The 23,350-nt window shown below is 36.9% G+C and overlaps 2 protein-coding genes across 2 annotated transcripts; one reads left to right on the top strand and one right to left on the bottom strand.

Moving 5' to 3' along the window:
• On the bottom strand, positions 1–9,089 carry LOC121323448 (sphingosine-1-phosphate phosphatase 2-like). Its single transcript, XM_041264541.1, has 5 exons — positions 9,075–9,089; positions 8,428–8,576; positions 3,194–3,383; positions 184–273; positions 1–60 (listed from the first exon to the last, which is right to left on the bottom strand). Exons 1-5 carry the CDS (start codon positions 9,087–9,089, stop codon positions 1–3), a joined length of 504 nt encoding a protein of 167 aa, XP_041120475.1.
• A 3,099-nt stretch (positions 9,090–12,188) lies between these two features.
• Positions 12,189–13,405, top strand: LOC121323585 (E3 ubiquitin-protein ligase RNF183-like). Its single transcript, XM_041264725.1, has one exon. The coding sequence runs from the start codon at positions 12,575–12,577 to the stop codon at positions 13,280–13,282; it is 708 nt and encodes a 235-aa protein (XP_041120659.1). The 5' UTR covers positions 12,189–12,574; the 3' UTR covers positions 13,283–13,405.
• Positions 13,406–23,350: the final 9,945 nt, after the last annotated feature.

The raw sequence follows: 23,350 nt of genomic DNA, 5'->3' as shown, positions 1-23,350 counted from the left end.
TCAGAAAGGATAGGTAGGTGCAATCACCACAGCAATAATAAGGACACCGCAGATCACATCCTGAAATATGAAGGAGGAAAATACCTTTCAGATGCGCTTTAAAATCATAAAAGAGAAATGAAAAGCATTCCATATTGCTAGAGCCTTTTCTTATTGTTCCTGTCACGTCTCTGAAGTACTCACTAGCAATTTGTGCATTCCAGTGTACAGTCTGCTGAGGGACACCAGAGCAGACAGGACTACTGCAGCCATCAAGCCCAACTCAAATTGATACTATCAAACAGAAAAGAGGACTCGCTACCGGTCATAGATAAGTAGAACATGTTCCCTTTTAAAAGGGTATTATGCCCTTCAGTCTGTGGCATTATCTGTGCATTGAGCAATAGTAGATAGCATATGTAACAAACTGGCATAATCAAATAAACTTGTAGCTGGAAAGTTCTTCTGGAAGGTAATTAAATGAAAAACATAAACCCAAAAGTCCTGGTTCTCCCCTCCCACCCCTACTCTCAGGGACTATAAAAAGATAATATGAATGAACACTGATGCGAAACATAAGAATGAATGTAGGATATAATCTTACAGTTCAGAAGCATTCTGATGTTAATTACAAAAGAGCTTCCGGTCTTGATCCATTCATACAGATGGAAGCAGATCCACTTGCGTTATTTCATATTTAATTAGGAAATTGAAAGATTTAAATCAATATTGTTTATCTGGTTGGTCAGTGATATATATATATATATATATATATCTTGAGATATATATATAATATATATATTGACATATATATATAATATAATATATATATATGGAAAACAATCTGGCTACGTGTTCTGCAATACCTGGAATACAAGAGAAGCAGAACATAACAAAATATAAACTAAAACCAATCCATTCAATAATTAAGAACAAGATCAGCTATCTGGGCAGGGGCGCCAGTCCAGACTACCATCGCTCGCATTCTCATCTTTTTCCCCAGCAATAAGCTACTGCACTTGTCTTGATATAACATTATTGAGTATTATGACATGAGATTCGGAGCAATCTGGGGTGTACACGTGTCTGCTTCATCTGCACACCGCCGCCAGCAAAACCTTCATCAGATAGAGACAACCTGGTTCAGCTTGTGACCGTGTGGAGCATGTAATGCCAACTGAAAATATATGTATATATTTTTCTGGTCACACTGTCAATTTATTTTTCAGAGTGCAGTACATAGGGCTCTCTTAATGCTCCTGGCTGGGTAATTGTGTGTCTCAATCAGAGTGCACCTTATCAAATGGCTGCTCAGAGGATCTGCTTCAAAAGGCCGAGCTGCTGACTATGCCAAAGCTAAAAGATGACACACAAGAACTGTCATTCTTTAACAATACAATTCATAATTTAACAATTCAAATGTGATGGCAGTCACTTCCCACCAGGAAACAGCACAGCAGCGATGGAAATGGAAATCATTCAGGTGGTCTCAAGGGTTTCAGGGTGCCATAAACTGAGGTGGGGGGGGGGGGGGATAATGCTGAAGCAAGCCTGAACGCTGAATCAATAACCTGCTACAGGAGGTGGGGTGGTTCATTGAGATCCCCAACAGAAACCCAAAATGGACACAGCAGCATGACAGCCATCTGTTTAAGCCAGAAATGTGCAGCCCTTTTGATGACTGTATGATATGGGGGGGTGGGGACATAAAAATGCTTGTACCACAAAGTAGCCCTAACCCTAACCCTGAGAACGATGAGTTTCGAGATGTATGGTTTTGTATGGAAATTGAAGAGAACGTTCAGACTGACCTTGAAAGAAGAATTTCTTTTCGGGGAGCCAAAAAGTACCAGAGAACTGAAAATCCTTGGTTTTCTCAAGTCTTCCCTTGGTGCAGTTAAAAAGCCATTAGTTACAAATCCAAGGTGATCCTTGTGACAAAATCTGTCTGTGTAATATATGCTGTAGTAAGAGCAAAGTCACATTCCAATTAAAATGACATTACAGTTTTTAAATATCTAGTACAAACCAGATTAAAGTCTTCAACAACTCTGCATTATTATCAAATAGGCATACAAGAAACAGACCAATTAGTCCTTTAGTCCAACTGGCAGTCTGGGCCACATTAGAGACGAATCTCTTGTTAACTGGCTTTGCACCAGAAGAAGCATGAAATGCGATATTCCTGGAATCCTCAACGTGGATCGATAGCAGCTCCAACAAGAAAATCAATCAGAGTACTGAAACTCCATGTTGATTAATATTTCAGGCTCATTTAAAATAACACTGCATCAAACCTTAAAGGTTATTTAGGGTTTCACACACACTGTTTGGAACAGGTCTTGAAGAGCCACAGCTGCATATCTTACCCTTTCTACTGTTACACAACTCTCTGGGGGCATTCCTATAGCTCTTAGGCATGCTTACTCACGCTAGGAAATTGTCTATCTGTACGTCGATGTTAAAATCATTGCTCTAACTCTGTGCTTCTCAACCTGCGGACAGTTGAGCCAATTCCCAAAAGAATGAAGAGACACAAGGATTTCTCCCACGTCAATCATCCAGCCAATTTCTTTTTCTTGGCTTCAGTACCACCTAAACCCCACAGTGCACAAGCATTTTAATAGTGATGAAATGTGGCATGCTATAGCATAAAGCAGCTTCACAGATTAATTAATGCCTGGAGACTTGCACTCTATTCTGTTTACCAATAAGTAGGAAAGAACTAAAAGTTAATACATGCATCTTTTTTTTTTTTTTACTGTTTTAAGCTGCTTTGTATCTGATTTCATGTTTGCTGGAATCATGGGAGACACAACGATTGAAAGTGTGTTCCAGTGACTGCTGGGAAGGAAACAGATGATCACCAGTTATCCTGTCCATACCTCTTCATGTACACATACTCCTCAACAGGCTAGTAACCTGTTATCAAGCAGTTAAACATCAATCCATAACAAAACATTCCAGCTAGATAACCCAATCCACAGCTACTGATTTACCTCATCAATATCTTTAGCCGTTTTTGTATTATATTAAGAACTACAGAGAAGAGAATCCTGGATTGCTCGCTACAAAGTCTCTCAGCAGTTTACTCATTTAAAACGTTCTCTGTTTCAACATTGAGAGAAAAGGTTACAAGACGGAACTGCAAGGACAGCAAGGTCCCTCCTGCTAACACTTGAGCCCTATCAGATCTCTGAATGGCAGCCCTCACCTTGTGTCTGTGCATAGTACAGAGAAGGAAAGTAAAGGAGATGCTGGTGGCTGCCATGGCGTGCGTGGATGGCATTCCATACTCCACGTCAACCCTGATCTCCAGCTTCACAACCAGGGGGGAGAAGGGGTGAGGCCATTTTAGGAGATCCTTTGAGACCTGGCCAACATACATCACAATCTGCCAAATAAAATTGAAAATGAGCATCTCACTTTTACAAAAAGCATACATACAGTACATTACGGTATATGGAGTGCCCAGTATCAGCACAGGCTGTTATTTAACAAAATAAATAAATATATAAATCGTAGTATATATATATAGTATAGATATATATACTATATATATATATATATATATATATATATATATATATTATTATTATTATTATTTGTGGGTGGTCAGACATTACATTTAAAAACAAGCAGATGCAACCTTTACTAAAATAAATAATAAATGTCTGAAATATGCCACTGTTTTGGCAAGCTTGCAGTTTTCAGGGTTGTTTTTATAAACTTGGAAAGCTTTTTACAATACATTTTAAGCTTTCAGTTATATCTTATGTATGGCTGCAGCTATACAGAGAATCAATTGCATTCGCATTCTCAGCATTTCCAGCTACATCTTGCATTCATGTCCACCAGGAGACACTGTTAAATGTATTTCTCTGTATATTTATAGGGTAGGCTAGGTTGCTGCATTGGCATCATTAAAGTCTTTGAAAGAATAGTTGGCCACTTTCTCTAAATAAAATGTTGGCGGCATGAAAGAAATGAACTGCATTATGACTTTGACTGCTGCAAGCACTGTGTCTGATTTTACTGTTAAAACTGGTCACGCTATTATTTTGTCGACAACTTTAATTAAAAAGTCACGACTTGGACAGAGCAGGTCCTTAATGCAATGCTTAGAAAACTGTGGAATTCTGTGTCTGTCTGACAAGGATGTTTACATGATCTACCACAGCTTGATTCTCCCTCCAGCGTGTCTGCAAACTCTCTGTGACATCACAATGACAGGCAACAGATGAGCACCTGAAGAGATAGCTTTACTCAGCACAGTTACACTTAACTAGAAGTCTGTACAATACAATAGAACAAACTGCGGATTGAAGAAGCAAAGGATACCTTTCGGCTGTCACATTGCTACGGAATACCTTAACAGAATCAGTAATTGTGAAGGATATAAGATTTGCCATAACAAAATTAATTAGGCGGTCTAGGTTTACAAGGAGCTGTATTCAGTGCAAACAAAGAAAACAAAATAATAAAATAGCCTCATGACTAAAATAAGGCATGTTTAAGCAAAGCGTGTTACAAACCTAGCTAAAATCCATAGGACACTATAGTATAGCACCTCTGGGATGCAGTTTGGTGAGTTGCACTGAAATATACCTGATAGAAAAAATGCACCTTTCCCTTCCTGCTTGTGGAATGTTACTATGTGGATAAGGACTGTCAAATGTGCTTACCAGCTTACCACAGTCACTGTGCCTGCTGTGTTTGCATGCCATATTAACCTCAATAAAAATAAACAGAAGATGTTTTTGTGCTACAGTATCTATGTACAATATATTCTTAAACAAAGTGGTGGGGGCAGTCAATAATGAACCCAAAGGATTCAGTTCAGTGTTTCCCAATTTTATCCAGGCAGCGTGTATTCCAACACAACCAGAAGAGCTATTTAAAGACCACTTTCTCTTGACAGATAAACACATTACCATGTATAGATCGGCATCTTATGCTTGAACCTGTTTCTACTTTGTGGCTTTCTCTTTCTCTCAGAGCGAGATTGGTAATGACAGGCTGCAGTTCAGGGCCTGGAGATTGTTCAAGTGTTAGATCCCTACATGTGATCAGCCAGGGAAAATGTTTACTGCAACAGCACTGTGTAACAGAGTGGGCGACTCACAGCTTATTAGTGTTTTGAGACAGGCCAGGATGTACTCACTTCAGAAAACATTTTGCTTGAACAAAAAGCTGCCCTGTTTTCTGTACATAGTACCAGTCATTGTTTCAGTTTGGAAATACACATATTGTTTTAACAGAATTTCAGCTTTTTTTTATTTTTTTGTTTTACCAAAAGGTAACATGAAAGCAGCAGCATTCATTTGAAGAATTGGGCTTTTATCTATTTAATAATAAATGTGAAATACGCAGGGTGTATACATATATTTTTATATATATATATTAGATATATATATATATTTTGGCTTCTCATATAGAATTGCAGATTGCCTTTTACTTATGTATATAATATATATATATATATATATATATATATACACACACACACAAGAACCAGACAGCTGGCTTACTGTTAAAGATACAGAAGTGGCAGTGTGACTCTTAGAAGGCAAGACGTAATATCTATCAGTGTATGTGTGTTTTGTTTTGACAACACTGTATGAGATATTAATAAAGCCTCTTTTGTTTCAATTTATTTTCATTCTCCACTTCTGTTCCTATCCTTTTCATCCAACTGTTAAACTAGAAAATATGTAGTTCCCAGCATTAATCTACAGCCTCTTAGCTAATCACAAAGTCAAATTCATGGACATTCTCATACATGCTTTCTACTGTGTGAAAAAATAATGAACTAAAGTAAGTGTGAAAGTAGGTTTGTTATGGAATAAAACCAAATAACAAAATACATATTCACTGTTAAAATGTACCATGCTTTCCTTTTAGCTTAGGATCATTTGCAGTGATAACAATGGAGCCAGTCTATTGTGATTTTCATAGCAAGCTCTACAGTGTAAGACCAGCCTCCCTCCCAGTTTACTGGAAACCCCTCATAAATGAAAGTATGCAGTGACTGATGCCAAATACATGTGGGAAAGCAACACATGATAACAATCAATCAAGACTAAGGAGAACTGCACAATCAATGAGGCAACCTGTCATTACAAAATGATACAAATTGTGAAGGAACAAAGAAAATGCGAGAAATTCCAGATTTGAAAAACAGAATGTGAAAAGCATCAATATTTGTGTGTAAATCCCATGGAGCTAGGTAACTCATAGAAAAAAAATTCTAATCTCTAATAGAGCTAATCACATTTTTAATAAATCTGTCCAAGTCTAGCAGGGAGCCAGGTGGCCACCAGCCTGGAGAACATGTTTTGGCCTGCATCCTCGGGGCAAGCCAGCCATCACAGACACGATAACCTCTCTGCCATTCCAGAACATTAACTCTTGAACTTTCAACGCAGCAAGTGAATTCTGCGGCCAAGCTACTGCACAACTGGCATAGACTTGGATCTGTAATCATACATGGGCATCTCCCCGGGGAGAGGTTGGAAAATGCTATCTGTTAATCACAGACCATCACTGCAGAGTTAACTTGTATCTCTTTCACTGGGTTAATCTAATCAGTAGAGGTTTAAAACAGGAGGACACTGTCTGTGTAGGTCATGCCTTTGATGATCAACACTCATGACTCTTCAGATGTCTCATGAGTATGATCTTTTCGGAAGATCTGTTTTTATATAACAGACACATGTGATGAGATACCTAATGGGGAACATTTGTAACCATCAAAAAGCCATCACGAGATGCACCCTTTAGATTGTTTTTACTTTTTTTTTTTTATGATCCGCTGCAACACGTGTACACCATTACCTGTGCATGGATAAGATTTGAACACATATTGAATAAAAAACCTCAGACTGCGCACATCCTAATGTTTAAACACTGCAGCTCACTTCTATATTTCACTTGTACATCAATGGTTAAATATGTAGGAACAATTCTTATTTGTTTAACACTAACAATTAGCCCCTTTGAGTGTGTCTCTGACCCTTCAAAACACAGAAAAAAGAAAATCAATTACTCATCAGACAGTCACCAGTCTCAGTGTTAGAATTACTCATCAGACAGTCACCAGTCTCAGTGTTAGAATTACTCATCAGACAGTCACCAGTCTCAGTGTTAGAATTACTCATCGAAGAGTCACCAGTCTCAGTGTTAGAATTACTCATCGAAGAGTCACCAGGCTCAGTGTTAGAATTACTCATCGGACAGTCACCAGGCTGTGTGTTAGAATTACTCATCAGACAGTCACCAGTCTCAGTGTTAGAATTACTCATCAAGCAGTCACCAGTCTCAGTGTTAGAATTACTCATCGGACAGTCACCAGTCTCAGTGTTAGAATTACTCATCGAAGAGTCACCAGTCTCAGTGTTAGAATTACTCATCGAAGAGTCACCAGTCTCAGTGTTAGAATTACTCATCAGACAGTCACCAGTCTCAGTGTTAGAATTACTCATCAGACAGTCACCAGTCTCAGTGTTAGAATTACTCATCAAGCAGTCACCAGTCTCAGTGTTAGAATTACTCATCGGACAGTCACCAGTCTCGGTGTTAGAATTACTCATCAGAGAGACATCAGTCTCAGTGTTAGAATTACTCATCAGAGAGACATCAGTCTCAGTGTTAGAATTACTCATTGGACAGTCACCAGTCTCAGTGTGAGAATTACTCATTGGACAGTCACCAGTCTCAGTGTTAGAATTACTCATCGGACAGTCACCAGTCTCAGTGTTAGAATTACTCATCAGACAGTCACCAGTCTCAGTGTTAGAATTACTCATCAGGCAGTCACCAGTCTCAGTGTTAGAATTACTCATCAGACAGTCACCAGTCTCAGTGTTAGAATTACTCATCGGACAGTCACCAGTCTCAGTGTTAGAATTAGTCATCGGACAGTCACCAGTCTCAGTGTTAGAATTACTCATCGGACAGTCACCAGTCTCAGTGTTAGAATTACTCATCGGACAGTCACCAGTCTCAGTGTTAGAATTACTCATCGGACAGTCACCAGTCTCAACGTTATGGTTTGGTGGGGGAGTTCCCTTTTTTCCCCCCATAGAGGAAAAACTAATCCATCACAAAGTCACATTGGTGCAATAGATCAGTATTTTACCAGGAATCAAACAGTTCATTTAAAAATAGATTCCTGGGGGATAGATTCCTTGTTTAGAATGTGTGTTGAACATTGATGATGTCACGAAGATGCACGTACTACCATACAGTGATTGCAAATTTGCTTTATTAAAATGTACTTTTTTTTATTACGCAATATAAAATAACTAGCCCATATTGCTGTTCTGCTTTCTGATGTCTCAATCTGAAAGTTCAAGGTGATGCAAAACTTTATGTACATGGCTTTATGTACACAGCTGCAGCTTACAGGAGTTCATGATGCAATGACAAATGCTTCCTGCCTAAATGCCCACAAGGCTTCTGCAAATATAGGGGTCAAAGTTCCAGTAGGTACAGAGAAAAAAAGTGATGTAGAAGATCTCCTGGCCAAGAGCAGTGGCAAACCGAAACAGGTAATAAAGGAAGAGATTCTTCACAATGTACTTTGGAGAGGATTTCTGCAAAAGATAAAGCACAACAGCACATTTAAACATTGTTTTATATTCTTTTTTTTAATATCCATTTTATCGCTCACCTTAAAGAGTGCTAATTATGCAATGTATACTGGTAGTTTCCTTATTACACAAGGAGTAATGCACAATGCCTTACATAATTAGCTAAACTATGGTGTTTTGAGATGCTAAAAAAGAGAGAGATTTACAGACATCAGAAGGCAATTAATAAACAGATCAGCAAACTGAAACAGAAAATCCTAACTTCATACTTTGGTGAGGAATTCTGCAAATGCTAGAAGACATTTCTTGATCAGTGAAGTAATTAAGCAGGGGATCGCTGCAATAATCCCCCTCTGTACATGTCAGATGTAGACAGATGAGGGGGAAACAGTCTCCTGTAATCCAAGCTCATCTACAATAAAACACTGGAGGTCAGACAGCAGGTTTACTGAACTGTTTTAATGAGCGATCCTTGTACCTATATGGGCTTCTATGACAAACCAACTCAGGAACCATTCTGTTCAGGTGGTCTATCAGAGTGCTTCCTCTGTGCCCTGGGGGTGAAACAGTCCCATTTTATGAGGCTTGTCCACAGCAGTGGAAGAGTCTAGCTGGCCAGGATATAGTGACAGGCCAGTGCGATATTCTTCTAGTTGTTATGAAGTCACACATTATAATCTGTTGAGGAACCAGCATGATATTTAGCAAACAGAAAGGATTGAATATTTAACAGGCAAAACCTTCTGAGGACTGGTGGTTTAGATACACTCTAAATATATAATTGACTACGTACTGATCTTTATTTAGTGCACCTTAAGTTCATGTTATATTAATTTAGTGGAATGACTCACCTATGTGTAAGAAATGAGCCGAGAAAAGAAGCACCAAGATTGAACAGTTAAACGCACATCAGTTACAAAAGATCAGGTCATTTTCTTACTATTTTGAAAGACTGAAGTGTCTGCAGCAAACCAATCTGCTTTATTTAGCCCCACAGACAAATAAATTACAGCAGCAGTCATTGGCATGATAAGCAGTAAATCAGTTACACTACCAAATATAATTGCTGTGCTGCTATAAATTGCACAAGGATATACGTCAGAGCTTCCATGAAAGAGGTAGAACAATTCAAGTGCCTAGAAGAAATCAAGAGAATCAATTGATGTAATCAGCATTGATAAGCAGACCTTCCTCATCGACTGATAACTGAGATTATATATTTGTCTAGGAATGTGTATTACATCCAACCAAACAGCCCTCACTAATTACAACACAGTATAGATAAGTAAACTATTCTACATACCTTAACCACAACCTAATTTATTCCATTCCTGTAGTTTCCATTGCTGTTTTCATTTTGTGAGGATTCAGTTCTGTGTCGCAAAGTACACTCTTTCAGCGTCCTAGCGTTATTTTTGTTCTGTTCTTGTACTCTTCCATTTGACTCTGCCCCGCTTCCCTTGACATTGCACAGGCTCTTGTTACCTGGAACATTTTCTGAAAACAAGCCACAACATTTTTGAAAACCTGCACCCAAACTTGAACATTGCATGTTATTAAAAAGGTTAATCATTGTCACCTTAAAGAACGAATAAATTGTTTGAGTCAACTGCACCCTCCAAAATTCTTCCGTCTGGGCCAACCCACCAAAATCACTGTGTGATACAGCCAGGTAAACGTATCAACTCCCCTCTTCATGGTCCTACAGTCCCACCGATTCATGGCACTCAGTGTTCTCTAATAGATCTCTGCTGGCATATCTGTCAATGTACATACAGAGGCTGTAGTAGCGTTTTTTATTTTATGTTCTAACTACTGATACTTTATATTTTCTTTTCTTCTTTTTTTAAACAATGTGAAGAATGTATTTTTGGCGTATCAATTGCACAGGTAGGCCAACAGCTTTTTAAAGGACCTAATCACGTTTTTAACTCTTTATATCTGAATGGTCAGTTTTATTATAGACATATGTGTGTTTAGACAAATATTGCTTATGTGTATACTAAATGAATAAGAAAAGAGAATAAATGCATTTTAAAAAATGTATATAATTCATTTTTAAACCCTCATAAAGAGTTTCCTGTCCAATTTAAAACACACAATTCACTTACAATGTCACTTATTGTAAACATAAATTCTAAGTGCCTGTCAAAGCTCAAGGACCTGGGGGAATGCTCACCATTGTAAGGTTTTGCTAATGTCATGCTAGCAGCTGAAAACATGTGCAGTGCACATACATTTTTTTTGTTTGTTTGACCATTTAACTTCATTTTTGACTTCTGGCAGTAAATGTAATTTTACCAGGATACAGTCTGGTTATTTGTTTAATATTATATTGTCGACTGTGCTACTGAAAGCATATTTTAAGGGAACAACTGGGAAACCTTGTGTTGTGTTAGAATGAGCTCCTGTATATATCAGCCAACCAGCACAATTATTTACAGGGCAGCATCTAATCCACTAATTGTATCTTGAATTAGCCCAGTGTTTTAGCTATTTCAGCTGTACTGAGTATACTATCCAATGGACGATTCGATGTTTCAGTTTCTGCTTATCCTGAAGGCTTTTGAAAAACTTTCAATCACAAATATTTTTTCTTGACATCCAGTGCTGTATAAGTAAGTCCCACTTATTGTGTTCCAGCCCTATGCTTTTACCAGCAGATCATTGTTTCATATGTATAACTCTAGCCTTCTCCATTTGAGACTCAGCCACAATCAAAAGCAGAGGGATCTTAGTGCCTTCAGAGGAGGGTGATAGTTCTTGGAATGGCAACATTTGCCAAAAACTCCACTGAAAAGCACAACTCCAATAGCAAGCAGGTCAAGGTGGATCGAGCCTGTAGACTTGTGCAATGTATTGTGACAAACAACAGATGAGCTACAGTGGCCCAAATCAGAGGAAACATCAACACTGGACAAGATATACCTATCTGGACTTGAAGAAGTGCTGGAAGTTGCACACTGTGGGGTTCGGTTCCAAGTCACAGTGATCTGTTGTACTGCTAGTGTATGACTACTTTTCTCCTGTAAGATCCAGTCTAAAGTTCATTAGTTAACACCTTCCCTCTTTGTTGTATTGTCACACCCACCATATAAATACAAGGCCAATTTTCAAAACTTGCTAACTTATGTTGAGCAAATCTCCGATAACAAAGCAATGAAACTCAAAAAGCAAATCAACTTGTTTGCATGCTTGCATACAGTAGGCAATTTAACTTCACTGAGCAAAAACAGAATACAAGTTACAAAAGCAACTATCATGGCATAGGCCTCATTCCTACGTGAATGAGTGTTAATGGAAAGAAATACCAGTGTATATATAGACACACACACACACACACACACACACAAACACACATTAAAAACTAAGTCAGTTTTTAGTTCATAAAAAGGTGTTTTACAAAGTGGGGACGTCCCCATAAGGTCGTTATTTCAGGAGTTACTATCTTTGTGGGGACTTTTTCTCAAATTTTGTCCCCACATTGATAGTAATACCCCCCCCCCCCCCCCCCACACACACACACACAATAATGCTTCCTGGTACCTAATAATGTGCTGCATATAACGTTTTATGGACTTGGTATGGATGGTTTCGTTTTCTTTTTTTGTGAACATGACATGATGTGTATGTCTTTTTGTGTACCCTGATGCTGTTTTATTTTGAACCAGCCTTGTTGTGATCACAGTCCTTCGCTCTTGAACGGAATAGATAATAAACAAGCAAGAAACGGTAAAGCTGGAGACTGGCATATCTCTCTGAGCTCCAATCCGTTCAGCTATCCTATCCTGCATTTAAAAGCACCGGCATTACATCACCAATGTTCAACTCATAGCGTCAGAAGCGCCGTTTAACATTTAACGGGAGACATCAAAACAGATAGAGCACCGAATGGAAGATGGTGGGATTTAAAACAAATAACAGGAATGGCACTTTGAGATTATAATCTACCCTCGTTTGAGGAGCAATATCTTTTCAAATAAAAAAATATATATAATGTCATGGCAGAGGCAAATCCAAGGGTATCCGTTAAAGCGCCCTGTGCAGCAGACACGTCTTATGAGGAATATGAATGCAAAATCTGTTACAATTATTTCGATCTGGATCGCAGGGCTCCCAAGATATTGGAGTGCTTGCACACGTTTTGCGAGGAGTGCCTGACCACTTTGCATTTCAGACAAGACCGACCTTGGCGCATCGGCTGCCCTGTATGCCGCCACAAGACACCAGTGCCGGATTACAGGATCGTCAACCTGCCCAACAACACCAAAGTGACAGAGGCTTTTCCTTTGTACATCGAGGCAGACCCTTTACCCCAGGACTGCCATCCTCCGTACCCTCCTCTCTCTCGCTACTCTGCAGCCCAGCAGCAAGCAGAACCGGAAGCGAGTGAGTCGCAGACTGCAGCCCCAACGCACACCGCAAGAGCCCACTCAGCATCCACCCGCTACGAGAGCTGCCAGAACTGCAAACGAGCCGCGCTGACGGCGGGCTGTGTCTGCGTCGTGTTCTCCTTTCTCTCCATGATCGTGCTACTCTTCACGGGCCTGATCTTTGTTCATAATTACAACCACCCCCCATCGCCCATAGGCCCCATCTGTCTGTCTATAGCCAGCATTCTAGCTTTGTTTTCAGTGGTTGTCACGTGGCTCATCTGCTGGTTGAAGTATAAACCTGCGCGTACTACTACCAGCAGACAAGAAAACTGAGCGGCGGCTGTCCAGCAGAAGAAATGCTTCATTTTTCATTTTAGCATAAAATCTTCAACATGGCCTTCTACAATTGACGTGATTCAGTAAACACCACTACTACTGGGTTTTATTATTATTATTATTATTATTATTATTAGTAGTAGTAGTAGTAGTAGTAGTCGTAGTTGTAGTAGTAGTAGTATTCATATATACTTGTTTTATTACGTACAATATTAGTTATTTTATTTTGGTATGGGTATTTAGTTTTGATGAATTATTAGGGTTGATTTGCCAATACTGTGTAACTCAACCGTGCTTCATCGTGCTGTTGTTTGCCAGTGATTAACCTACCGTAAAATACACCTTGTGTGCTTTGATGGTTTATTATACAGAAAACATTGATTATTAGTTGGTTTTGAACAAAAAACATACTTAATTATTAATATAGAATATATATATATATATCAATATATATATATATATATATATATATATATATATATATATATATATATATATATATATATATCTATATATCTATATAGACGTGTGGTGCGCTGACGACGGAGCTAGATGAATGAGCTACTTCGTGATGTTTTCTGTTTTACTGCCTGACCCTGACGTGTTGACATCAACATATTACTTTTTGCTCTGTCTTATTTGGAGACATAATGTTGTGTCTGGCAATCGAAACGGTATGGGTATGACTGGCCGGTCACTCATCTTTACACAGTGTGTAAAAACCTAAAGAAAACAAATGACACGCGCATGGCCTCACAACAAAACAAAGGAGCCGGTTTGCTGAGTGGCACTTGAGCATCTTCATCAGCCATTTCAACAAGTCATTTATTTAAACATTCGTTGTATTGTCTCGGTTTTATGTATTTTGAAGCAATGTACAGTATATGCCTGCACTGAATGATACACTGTAATTTGACATCGAATTGCTAAAATATGTGATGTTTATACTAAAATAAATTTAAATGAAATTGCTCTACTTTTGTGTCCTATTTGTTCTTCAGTGTGAAACTAGGCCATTACAGAGAAGCCTGCAGTGTACAGTAACTACCTTGTTCTATCAGTACGCCACTGATAAAATAAGCACTTCTAGGCAATGGCTATATAGTACATACAGACCCCTGTCCTGTATTGTATTACAACATTTATAAAGTAATGGGTTATATTTAGTAATTACCAGTAATAATATATGTTATAAAATATTCCAAGTAGTTGTATTATTTCACTTTATTAACGCAACCTTTGCCTCAGACCTTACCTTAAACAAGGTATTATGCTGAGAAAACTAGAAAAATGCAGAAAAATAGGTTAGTAATTTCAGTACAAAGACGGTCACGTGGAAGTCTTAATAACTGGATTGTCAATTAACAAGAACATTACTTAGTCTCAATACAACACGTAATGGTGATTGTATTATTTAACATGGCTCTCTAAATTGAGTAATTTGGACAGACGTATAACTGTCAATTTTGCAATACAGTACAGCAAGCGCCCTCTACTGGTAGCAATTGTTAACAACATCTTCACTGAGACTTACTGGGTCTATATCTAGAAATAAATAATGCAACTGCCTATGCAGAATCTGGTGTTACATTTAATGCAAAAAAAAAAAAAAAAAAAAAACAAACATAAAAAAATAGATGCACACTAACGAAATTACTGTTCATATTTAAAAGTGAATAAAAGACAAACTGATTGAAATTCAAAAAATCAAATAAGATTTTTAAAAATCCAAAACTTTAAACACTCAATCATGATGAGATATGCAGTAGCATCAGATGGAACTGAGTTTAGGAAGACAAGGGTTTGAACAAAGTGTCTCTAGCGTCTTCTGTCCCATTGAAAGACACTGAAAAAGACAAAGAAAATGTTTGTCTACCAAAAGGGTGATATTATTTATTTATTTATTTATTGCTATTGTTCACATATATAATTTTTAATACAAACTGAACCATGTCACGGTCCACAATGGTTGACTCAAGAAGTCGTAAGCACCTATACTTACACTGTAGAAGAAAATCTCTCGCTGCCATGGTTTGCAATTTTCTTATTCTTGAATTTAAAAAGTTATCCTGAAGGTGATTGGCTACTCTTGCAATTACGCTGCATGACTGTAAAATGACCAGCCCCTGTGTAGAACATGCACAGTTAATTTACATTTATTTAAAACACATACTATTTTATGTATTCTGATAAGTCCAAATCAATACGTGTACTGGGTATGTGTTTTTGACCCGAATGGCCTTCCATTTCTGTACAGAAGGACATCTGAATACACTAAGAACAGTGTAATATTTCGAGGGAAGTTAACTGAATAATTGAAATCAGTAGTGGAGCAATACTAACACGTGTTATATTAATACCCCACACCACACACCTCTTTTTGTGTTTGGGCTATTGACACACATTTGTATCTGACACCATATGCACAGCAGTTGAATCAGTAATGCAATGCATTGGAAAAGCCAATAAAGCAGCCCTGTTTCATGCTGGAGTCAAGCAGTACACTCCTATTATGCTTTGAAATGTAGTACTATGTTGTTTTTGTTAAAACCAAACATTAACATGATTAAAATCCCATTTGTAAATGTATCCTGGCTTGTTCCAGTGTATTTGTACTGCTGTGAATAACAGTTTTGTCAACAGAGAGGTGAGTAAAACTGCCCTGCCACACTGTATGCTGGTCACTTACAACCATGGAAAACAGCATGGGTCCAGGAATGCCCCCCCCCCCCTGCATAAACTTGCAGCGGTATTCATATCTGCTCCCGTTTATATCTATTGAATTGTCACCAAGATGTACAGCAGTGGTTAACTGGATTTACATTTAAATGTGAAAAAATTTTGTTACTGAACACTGTAGAAATTGTGAATAAAGCAGAACTTTAGGTAGATAGCCTATCCTGTGTGATCCAGTACTTAGAGACAACATCAGAAGAGCATCTGAAATAAAGTATAAGGGGAGTGGTTTTGCTGGCAGGAGCTGGGTTTTATTTTGCAAGGAACTGTGGTTCCTTTCTCTTAATGACACGTTTTGAATGATGTTTGTTGATTATGATTATTATGCCTTCACTGCCTATGTAGTCAGAGTTATGACAGGTTTATTTATATCAACCTGAATATCTAGTTTCAAAAGTTGCACCAGAATTAAATATATTGGTATAAATGCTGTGCTTTAGGGAAATATTGTGTAGACAAAAATATCATACAAAGTGTTACTATGTAATGCCATGGAATTCTGGAATAAAATCTAAACCTCTATTAACAACTATTACCAGGAAATAGCATGTTGTTACCAGTACTATGATAACATCATTGTAATCCCTGTTAGTTCTAGCAGGCTTTTTAAATGGCTGTTCTAACATGCTTTCATTACAAATATTAAACTTCTTTTGAACTTCATATTCTGGGTCTGCTTGACTTTATTCAATTATCAAGGAAAAAGCACAGCAGGCATGTGCTAATTCAATTTTTGATAGGAATCAAAGAACTTCAATTTTAAAGAAGCAAACAAGTGACCTGACAGTTCAAGAGAGACCATTTGCTAACCACTCATTAAAAATTATTCATTATAAAAAAAAAAAAAAATTTAAAAACTGATAAGTTTGTCAGTAGGTTAACATGAGACAACATTATTTTTCCCTGTGTGTTTTCAACTTTGGGATCTTCTTATCTCTCCAAGGAAGCATGTTTAATAACATCCCAACAGGAGATAAACAACTGATATTACAAATAAAAAAAAGATATATAAAGTTCAGCCGTTGTTTGTGGTTGATCAATGGGAAGGTGCTGTGTTTTCTCTATTATATATGATGTTCATAGTTCAACATTAGAGTGATGACTGGTTGATGTGAGCCTTACAGAGCTTTATGTATACCGATGAAGTATCAAACTCACCTTTCTTTGAACTCAAGCTGTATTTATGTAATTTGATACATTACATTTGTACTTATCGTTTCATAACAACATAGGTAAAGAGAAAATTCAAGTAACTGGGAGCTGCCAGTTAAAAATGCTCCAGAACAAATTACAAAGTATTCTGTCTTCAAATGAGGACAATGACACTTAATAAGTTAAAGGAGTTGCTTAACTTACAGTAGCAGCCCAGCAGATATGCAACATCTACCCACGGGAATGCCTGGTACCTCAGTGAATAGTTGGGAAACAGAAGGGGGTCAGATGGCCCAAGGCTGCACAGTGTGAGTCAGGAACTAAGCATGGTATCTGGACCTTTGTATCTTCCTCATCTCAGGCATTTGCTAATTCCATGCTGGACTGTATAGTACTGACCCCCAATCTTAACCTGGAAAGGTTTATAACAGTAAAATAATATCATACTGCAGGATAGAGTTATCATCTATAAAAAGGCCGCAAATTTGTCAGAACAACGTTGCTTGAATGTGATTTGGATACTGTAAATGGGCGCAGTAAAGCCTTTTAGAAGATTAGATGTATCTGCATGTATTGTACGGGAGCTGAGACACAGTTGTGTGCAGGCTACGGGTTCAGGGCTTGTCCCTGCTTGGCAATATTGATTCAGTTATGAACCATACTACCCTTGTACATGATCAAATCGCAGCAGCAGGTATTACTATGACGTTTTTGTAATGATTTGAACTGAAAATTAGCGACCGTCATTGTGTGGCATACCTAGCCGCATCTCTCTCTCTCTTAAATTTTCACCTGATAATCGTAATTGATTGTCTCCGGACGTTCTATTTTATGTTTAGGTACTATATATGCACACACACACACACACATATATATATATATATATATATATATATATATATATATATATATATATAAACTGATATTATTATGTCCGTAATCTTGTTTTTATAGCTTTTTAACCTGTACGTTAGTTGGTTTGGAAGCTTATGAGGTAAGAAGCTTATGAGGTAAAAAAATAATAATAATAACAGTAAAATCGTTAAACTTCAGTACAAATAATATTGTGCTATGTATGCTAGGCGTTTTATCAATTTAATGTTCGTAAATATGCAACTAAGATGCAATGCACCCATCTTAATCCAGCATCAACAGTTCCCTGGGCAGAATCTTAAAGCGCAAAACATGTCGCTCGAAAATTATGAATGTGTTATTTTTCATTTTACCAATCAACGCAAGATGAGAAAACAAAAACCTTCGAGTCGTGCTAAAACCGATTCCAGAAGACCTGCATCAGAGGATCCTGCTGAATGTCACTGGATTCTCGAATACGAGTCCTTACCTCATCCTCACAGTGTCAAAGCGCACCCATTTCATCTTTGCTATCTACCAGTCCCAAAATAAATATAGAATTTAATATAATTAAAGTTCATTTCATAGTTAAAAAAAAAAAAAAAAAAAAAACGTTCAATATATAAACCCTCAACTTCCCGGTGTTGAAAACCTACCCCAATCTGTATTTATTTATTTATTTAGTTTTAGATCATAAGTTAACTTTGTGAAAATTAGAACCAAACATATAAATGATATAAAATCTGTCACGCTGGTTGTTTCTAAGATATGTAACATTAAGTTGATTATTTTTTCTTGTAATGATATCCTTATATCCTTAGGAATCCTTTTCATAGTTAATATATCATATATATATATATTATTATATATATATATATATATATAGATATAGGTATATATATATAATAATCATAATATACATATTCGTAAGTATATATATATAATGGTGTGTGTGGTGTTCTGACTTCATGAAATAATTTGACATTGGCACGTGACCACACATAAGAGATGCTCTTGACGCGTTGTAACCATAGCTATACCATAATCTGCCTCTCATACAAAGATATTCTTACTCAATATGAGAAACTGCCACAAGATTCTGGTCTTTTTAACAAAATACAATTTTATCATATACACCATTTTTTAAAGTATGTTTTTTTGTAATCACGTTATTGATTTGAATTATTTTTGTGGTGCATCAATATGTATCCTTACAATATTACTGCAATGCGAAGTACAAATGCACAAACTGGCTCATTTTCCAACCTTTAAAAAATAATACTTTTTAACAACTCCTCTGCTTTGTTCTGGTACATTGAATGAATTGTTATTTTATTTTAGAAAGTAAACGAGAAAATATTGGTATTATTCACATGCCATTTTAAAGAAGAGTATAGACTTTAAAATAGCAAGACTGGTCAATATAGTTTTGTGGATAAGCTAAAAAAAACTTAATGGGTTTGTTTTAGGTCAAGCAATAGGTTAAGCCTCAAATCTATCTATCTATCTATCTATCTATCTATCTATCTATCTATCTATCTATCTATCTATCTATCTATCTATCTAGCCTAAATTTGCTCAGGTGCAATATATGTCCTCAACAAGTCACACAATTTGTTGATGGACTCCACCTGTGTAAGAAATTAGTGGATCACCTGCTTTAAATTAATCTGTGAGGATAAAATCTCTCTGTATGGTCCCACAGTATGGTAGAGACTTTCAAAAGAAAGAATCAAAATGAACACGAAAGAGTATTCTAAGCAAGTCAGAGATGTGATTATAGAGAAGCACAAATCTGGAGAAGGGTACAAAACCATTTCAAAGACATTGAACATCCCTCAGAGCTAAGTGCAGTCCATCGTACAGAAGTGGGAAAAATACAAAACTACCACCACACTGCCTAGGTCAGGTCACCCCTCTAAACTTAGTTGCTGGAAAAGAAGGTTACTTCTTAGGGAAGCTACTGTGAAACCAACTGTAACTCTGAATGAGTTACAGAAGTCAGCGGCTGCAATGGACGATGATGTTCATCTATTAACAATCTCCAAGGCACTCCACAAAAAGGGCCTTTATAGGAGAGTGGCAAGAAAGAAGTCCTAGCTGAAAAAAAACATATCCTTGCCTGCAAAAAGTTTGCAAAACATTACCTAGAAGATACTGCAGCTATGTGGCAGAACGTCTTGTGGTCTGATGAGGCTAAAGTGGAACTTTTTGGCCTGAACTCTAAGCGGTATGTGTGGCCCAAATCAAACACTGCACACCAGCCAGGTAACACCATCCCCACGTAAAGTATTGTGATGGTAGCATCATGTTTTGGGGATACTTTTCAGCAGTAGGGACTGGCAATATTGTCAGGATTGATGGGAGAATGAATGGCACATAATACAGAGAAATCCTGGATAAAAACCTGCATCCCTCTGCCAAAAAATTCAAACTGCGGAAGTAGTTTGTCTTTCAACAGGACAATGATCCAAAGCACACTGCCAGAACAACACTTGAGTGGCTTAAAATTAAGAAAATAGATGTCCTTGAGTGGTTCAGTCAGTCCTGACCTTAATCCCATCAAAAATCTGTGGCAAGACCTCAAAATTGCTGTCCATTGCCGTTCCACAACTAACTTGACACAGCTTGAACAATTTTGCAAGGAGGAATGGGCATATATTGCTCCATCACGGTCTGCAAAGTTAAAAGAGACTTATCTGAAAAGACTACTGGCTGTAATAGCTGCCAGAGGTGGTTCAACCAAATATTGACCCAGGGGGATGAATACTTAAAAAATGATGACATTTCAGTTTTTTAATTTTTATTATTTTGTTGTTTACTATTTCCTTTCTTTTTGAGGTGGACTCAGTGAAGAAGAATGTGTGACTCACAAATAAAAATTTCCAATCTAATGCATCAAAACCCCAGATTATGAGACTATTAAATGTGAATACTTTTTAAGGATACTTTTTTATATAGGCTGTTCTAAATATAAACGTTCAACACACACACACACACACACACACACACACACACACACACACCACACACACACACACACGTGTGTGTGTGTGTGTGTGTGTGTGTGTGTGTGTGTGTGTGTGTGTGTGTGTTGAACGTTTATATTTAGAGCAGCCTATATTTTTATAGACGAAAGACTGACACAGTCTCAGAGCGTTAGTTTTATGATTGCATTGAACTGTAATTTGCCATTGAGATAAAAGGATTGGTGTTTTCAAAAGTCCATATAACGACTTTTCAACCTTTATGTATATGGCTGTTCATTTTATATACACCAAGCAAATCTTTAGACTAAAAATCGAATCCATGTAAATCCATTGGCTATGCAGATCAGATGTCAATTTTGAAAATACGAAAACTTTGTAACTGGATTTCCTTTCGTTTTTCTTTTCTTTTCTTTTTTTGCAAGTGGTATTGCATTTCAGGAGATCATTTCTAAAACAATTTATCTTTCAAGCACGATACACAGATCTGTCAAAGCCAATTGCATAACAGATGTACTGTGACTTATTCTTTTATTTGATCATGTTAATAGATAAAAAGCTGCAGTGACGCTGTTTTTGAGGTTGAGTGCTGTCTTTACAACACTATACAACATTTTCATTAGGAAAACATTTAAGAAATAACGACCTTGTTAAACTGAACTGTACCAATGTACATTCAGCGGGACAAGGCCTTTCTTCCATGTAAGCAAATGTTTTTTTTTTTTTTTTTTTTTTTTTTTACAGTATTATTGTTATTATTTTATTTTTATTCGTGCAGAATTATTTTACTGTTGTTATTTTTATTTTTTTTATTTATTTTTTTGCATACAAGGTCTTAAATGGGAAAATTGCATTTGCTAAAATGTCATGAGCACAACAGAACAGCTCAAACTATCATGCGATGTGGCGGATTCCTAGTTTGGGAATTATTTGTGTTATATCTTGGAGGGTATTATGTAAATACTAAAATTCTATTAATTGCATCTTTTGAATTGAATGAAAACGTCGTTTACGATGTGAACTTGAAAATCGCTCAATATTAACCGTGTTGCTTGAAGGCACGATTTTACTCCACGTTATTTGAATTGGACTCATTTGTTATTTTGTTATAGATATATTTAGTAGATATTACTGCAGCTGATTGCTTTCTAATTCATTTCACGATTCGGCTGAATGAGTTTTCTTTTTACTGCAAAACTCAGGCTCGGTCAAGTAGATAATATAACGTTTTTTTTTTTTTTTTTTTCTCTCTCCTTTCAACTACAGATGAATTCTCTTGTAGCTTTTGTATTTGTTATGGGTACATTAATTACCTGATGTTAATGAAAACACACCTTTACAATATACATTAGCATTTCCTCTGCGAAAGAATGGTATCGGGTGAAAAGGATATGTGGAATAATGTTATATCAATTAAAAGCACAAGCTGGATGTTCAAGATACAAGCTGGAAACGCTTTAGTGTGAAGATAAACTCTCTCGTTAACACACGAAGAACCCTTGTTATCTAAACAGGTTATCTTCATACTTGCTTTGTCCTCCGGCATAAAAAAAGAAATAAAACATTTGAAGTATTTTTTTTTTTTTTTTTAAGTCTTCAAAACGTAAAAATGTTAATTGATGACTATGAAGCAGAGAATCTTTCAACTTTCCTCATGAAGGTGTGGGCTTGTGGTTGATACTGTGCATCCCTGCTGTGCTTTTCTTATGTACAAACACATTAGAAAAGCAAATTATATGATGTCCCCCGCTTTTCTTTTTTTTAAGTTTACGCTTGGAGCTATTGTAGTCTCACATTTGCGGTTAGCTACATTAACATAGACTGAAGTACTGTATAAAAGAACCTGCCGTAACATTTGTCTGCTATACTAATATACTAGCCAGTTTAGTTTAAAGTGGTATGCCTTTTGTTTAATACGTCATAACAGGTAAAACACCTGAAATATAAAAAGTAGCCTATATATAGATGCACAACAGGACTTGACATATATGCTGCAGTTTACCTATAAACCAAAAAGTATTAATATAGATTAGGGATTTAATGACACATTTAGAGAACCCAAGGTAATGACTAGTAAGCAGCACTCAAAGACAGTATGTTATTAGACCAACCATAGGTTATTAATATTTGCCTGTAATAGAAAAAATATAGAAATCCATTATTTTGATAAAGTTGCAAAAATATATTTTTTTTTTCTGTAAACTATTCGCTTGATCTATTTATTTATTTATTTATTTTTAATTTCGCCATCTGCAGTGATGCGGCTGCAGGTTGTCTGTGGTCTAATTAGAATCCCGTTAAACGTGCACCCTGGTCAGGGGAGCTGTGTAATTAGCAA

This window comes from Polyodon spathula, chromosome 11 (assembly GCF_017654505.1).
Source record: "Polyodon spathula isolate WHYD16114869_AA chromosome 11, ASM1765450v1, whole genome shotgun sequence".
Taxonomy (NCBI): domain Eukaryota; kingdom Metazoa; phylum Chordata; class Actinopteri; order Acipenseriformes; family Polyodontidae; genus Polyodon; species Polyodon spathula.
The sequence above is the reverse complement of the archived record's forward strand: the minus strand, read 5'-3'. Positions and strand labels throughout refer to the sequence as shown.

Bases quoted from the DNA above. Each gene is read 5' to 3' on its own strand.
- LOC121323448 (XM_041264541.1), bottom strand. The intron at 3,384-8,427 runs CATTTAGGCAGG...CATTTTCAATTT, and splicing joins ATTTGCAGAAGCCTTGTGGG to TATTTGGCAGATTGTGATGT. The intron at 61-183 runs GTGAGTACTTCA...TTCATATTTCAG, and splicing joins CTGGAATGCACAAATTGCTA to GATGTGATCTGCGGTGTCCT.
- LOC121323585 (XM_041264725.1), top strand. From the start codon at position 12,575: ATGGCAGAGGCAAATCCAAGGGTATCCGTTAAAGCGCCCTGTGCAGCA.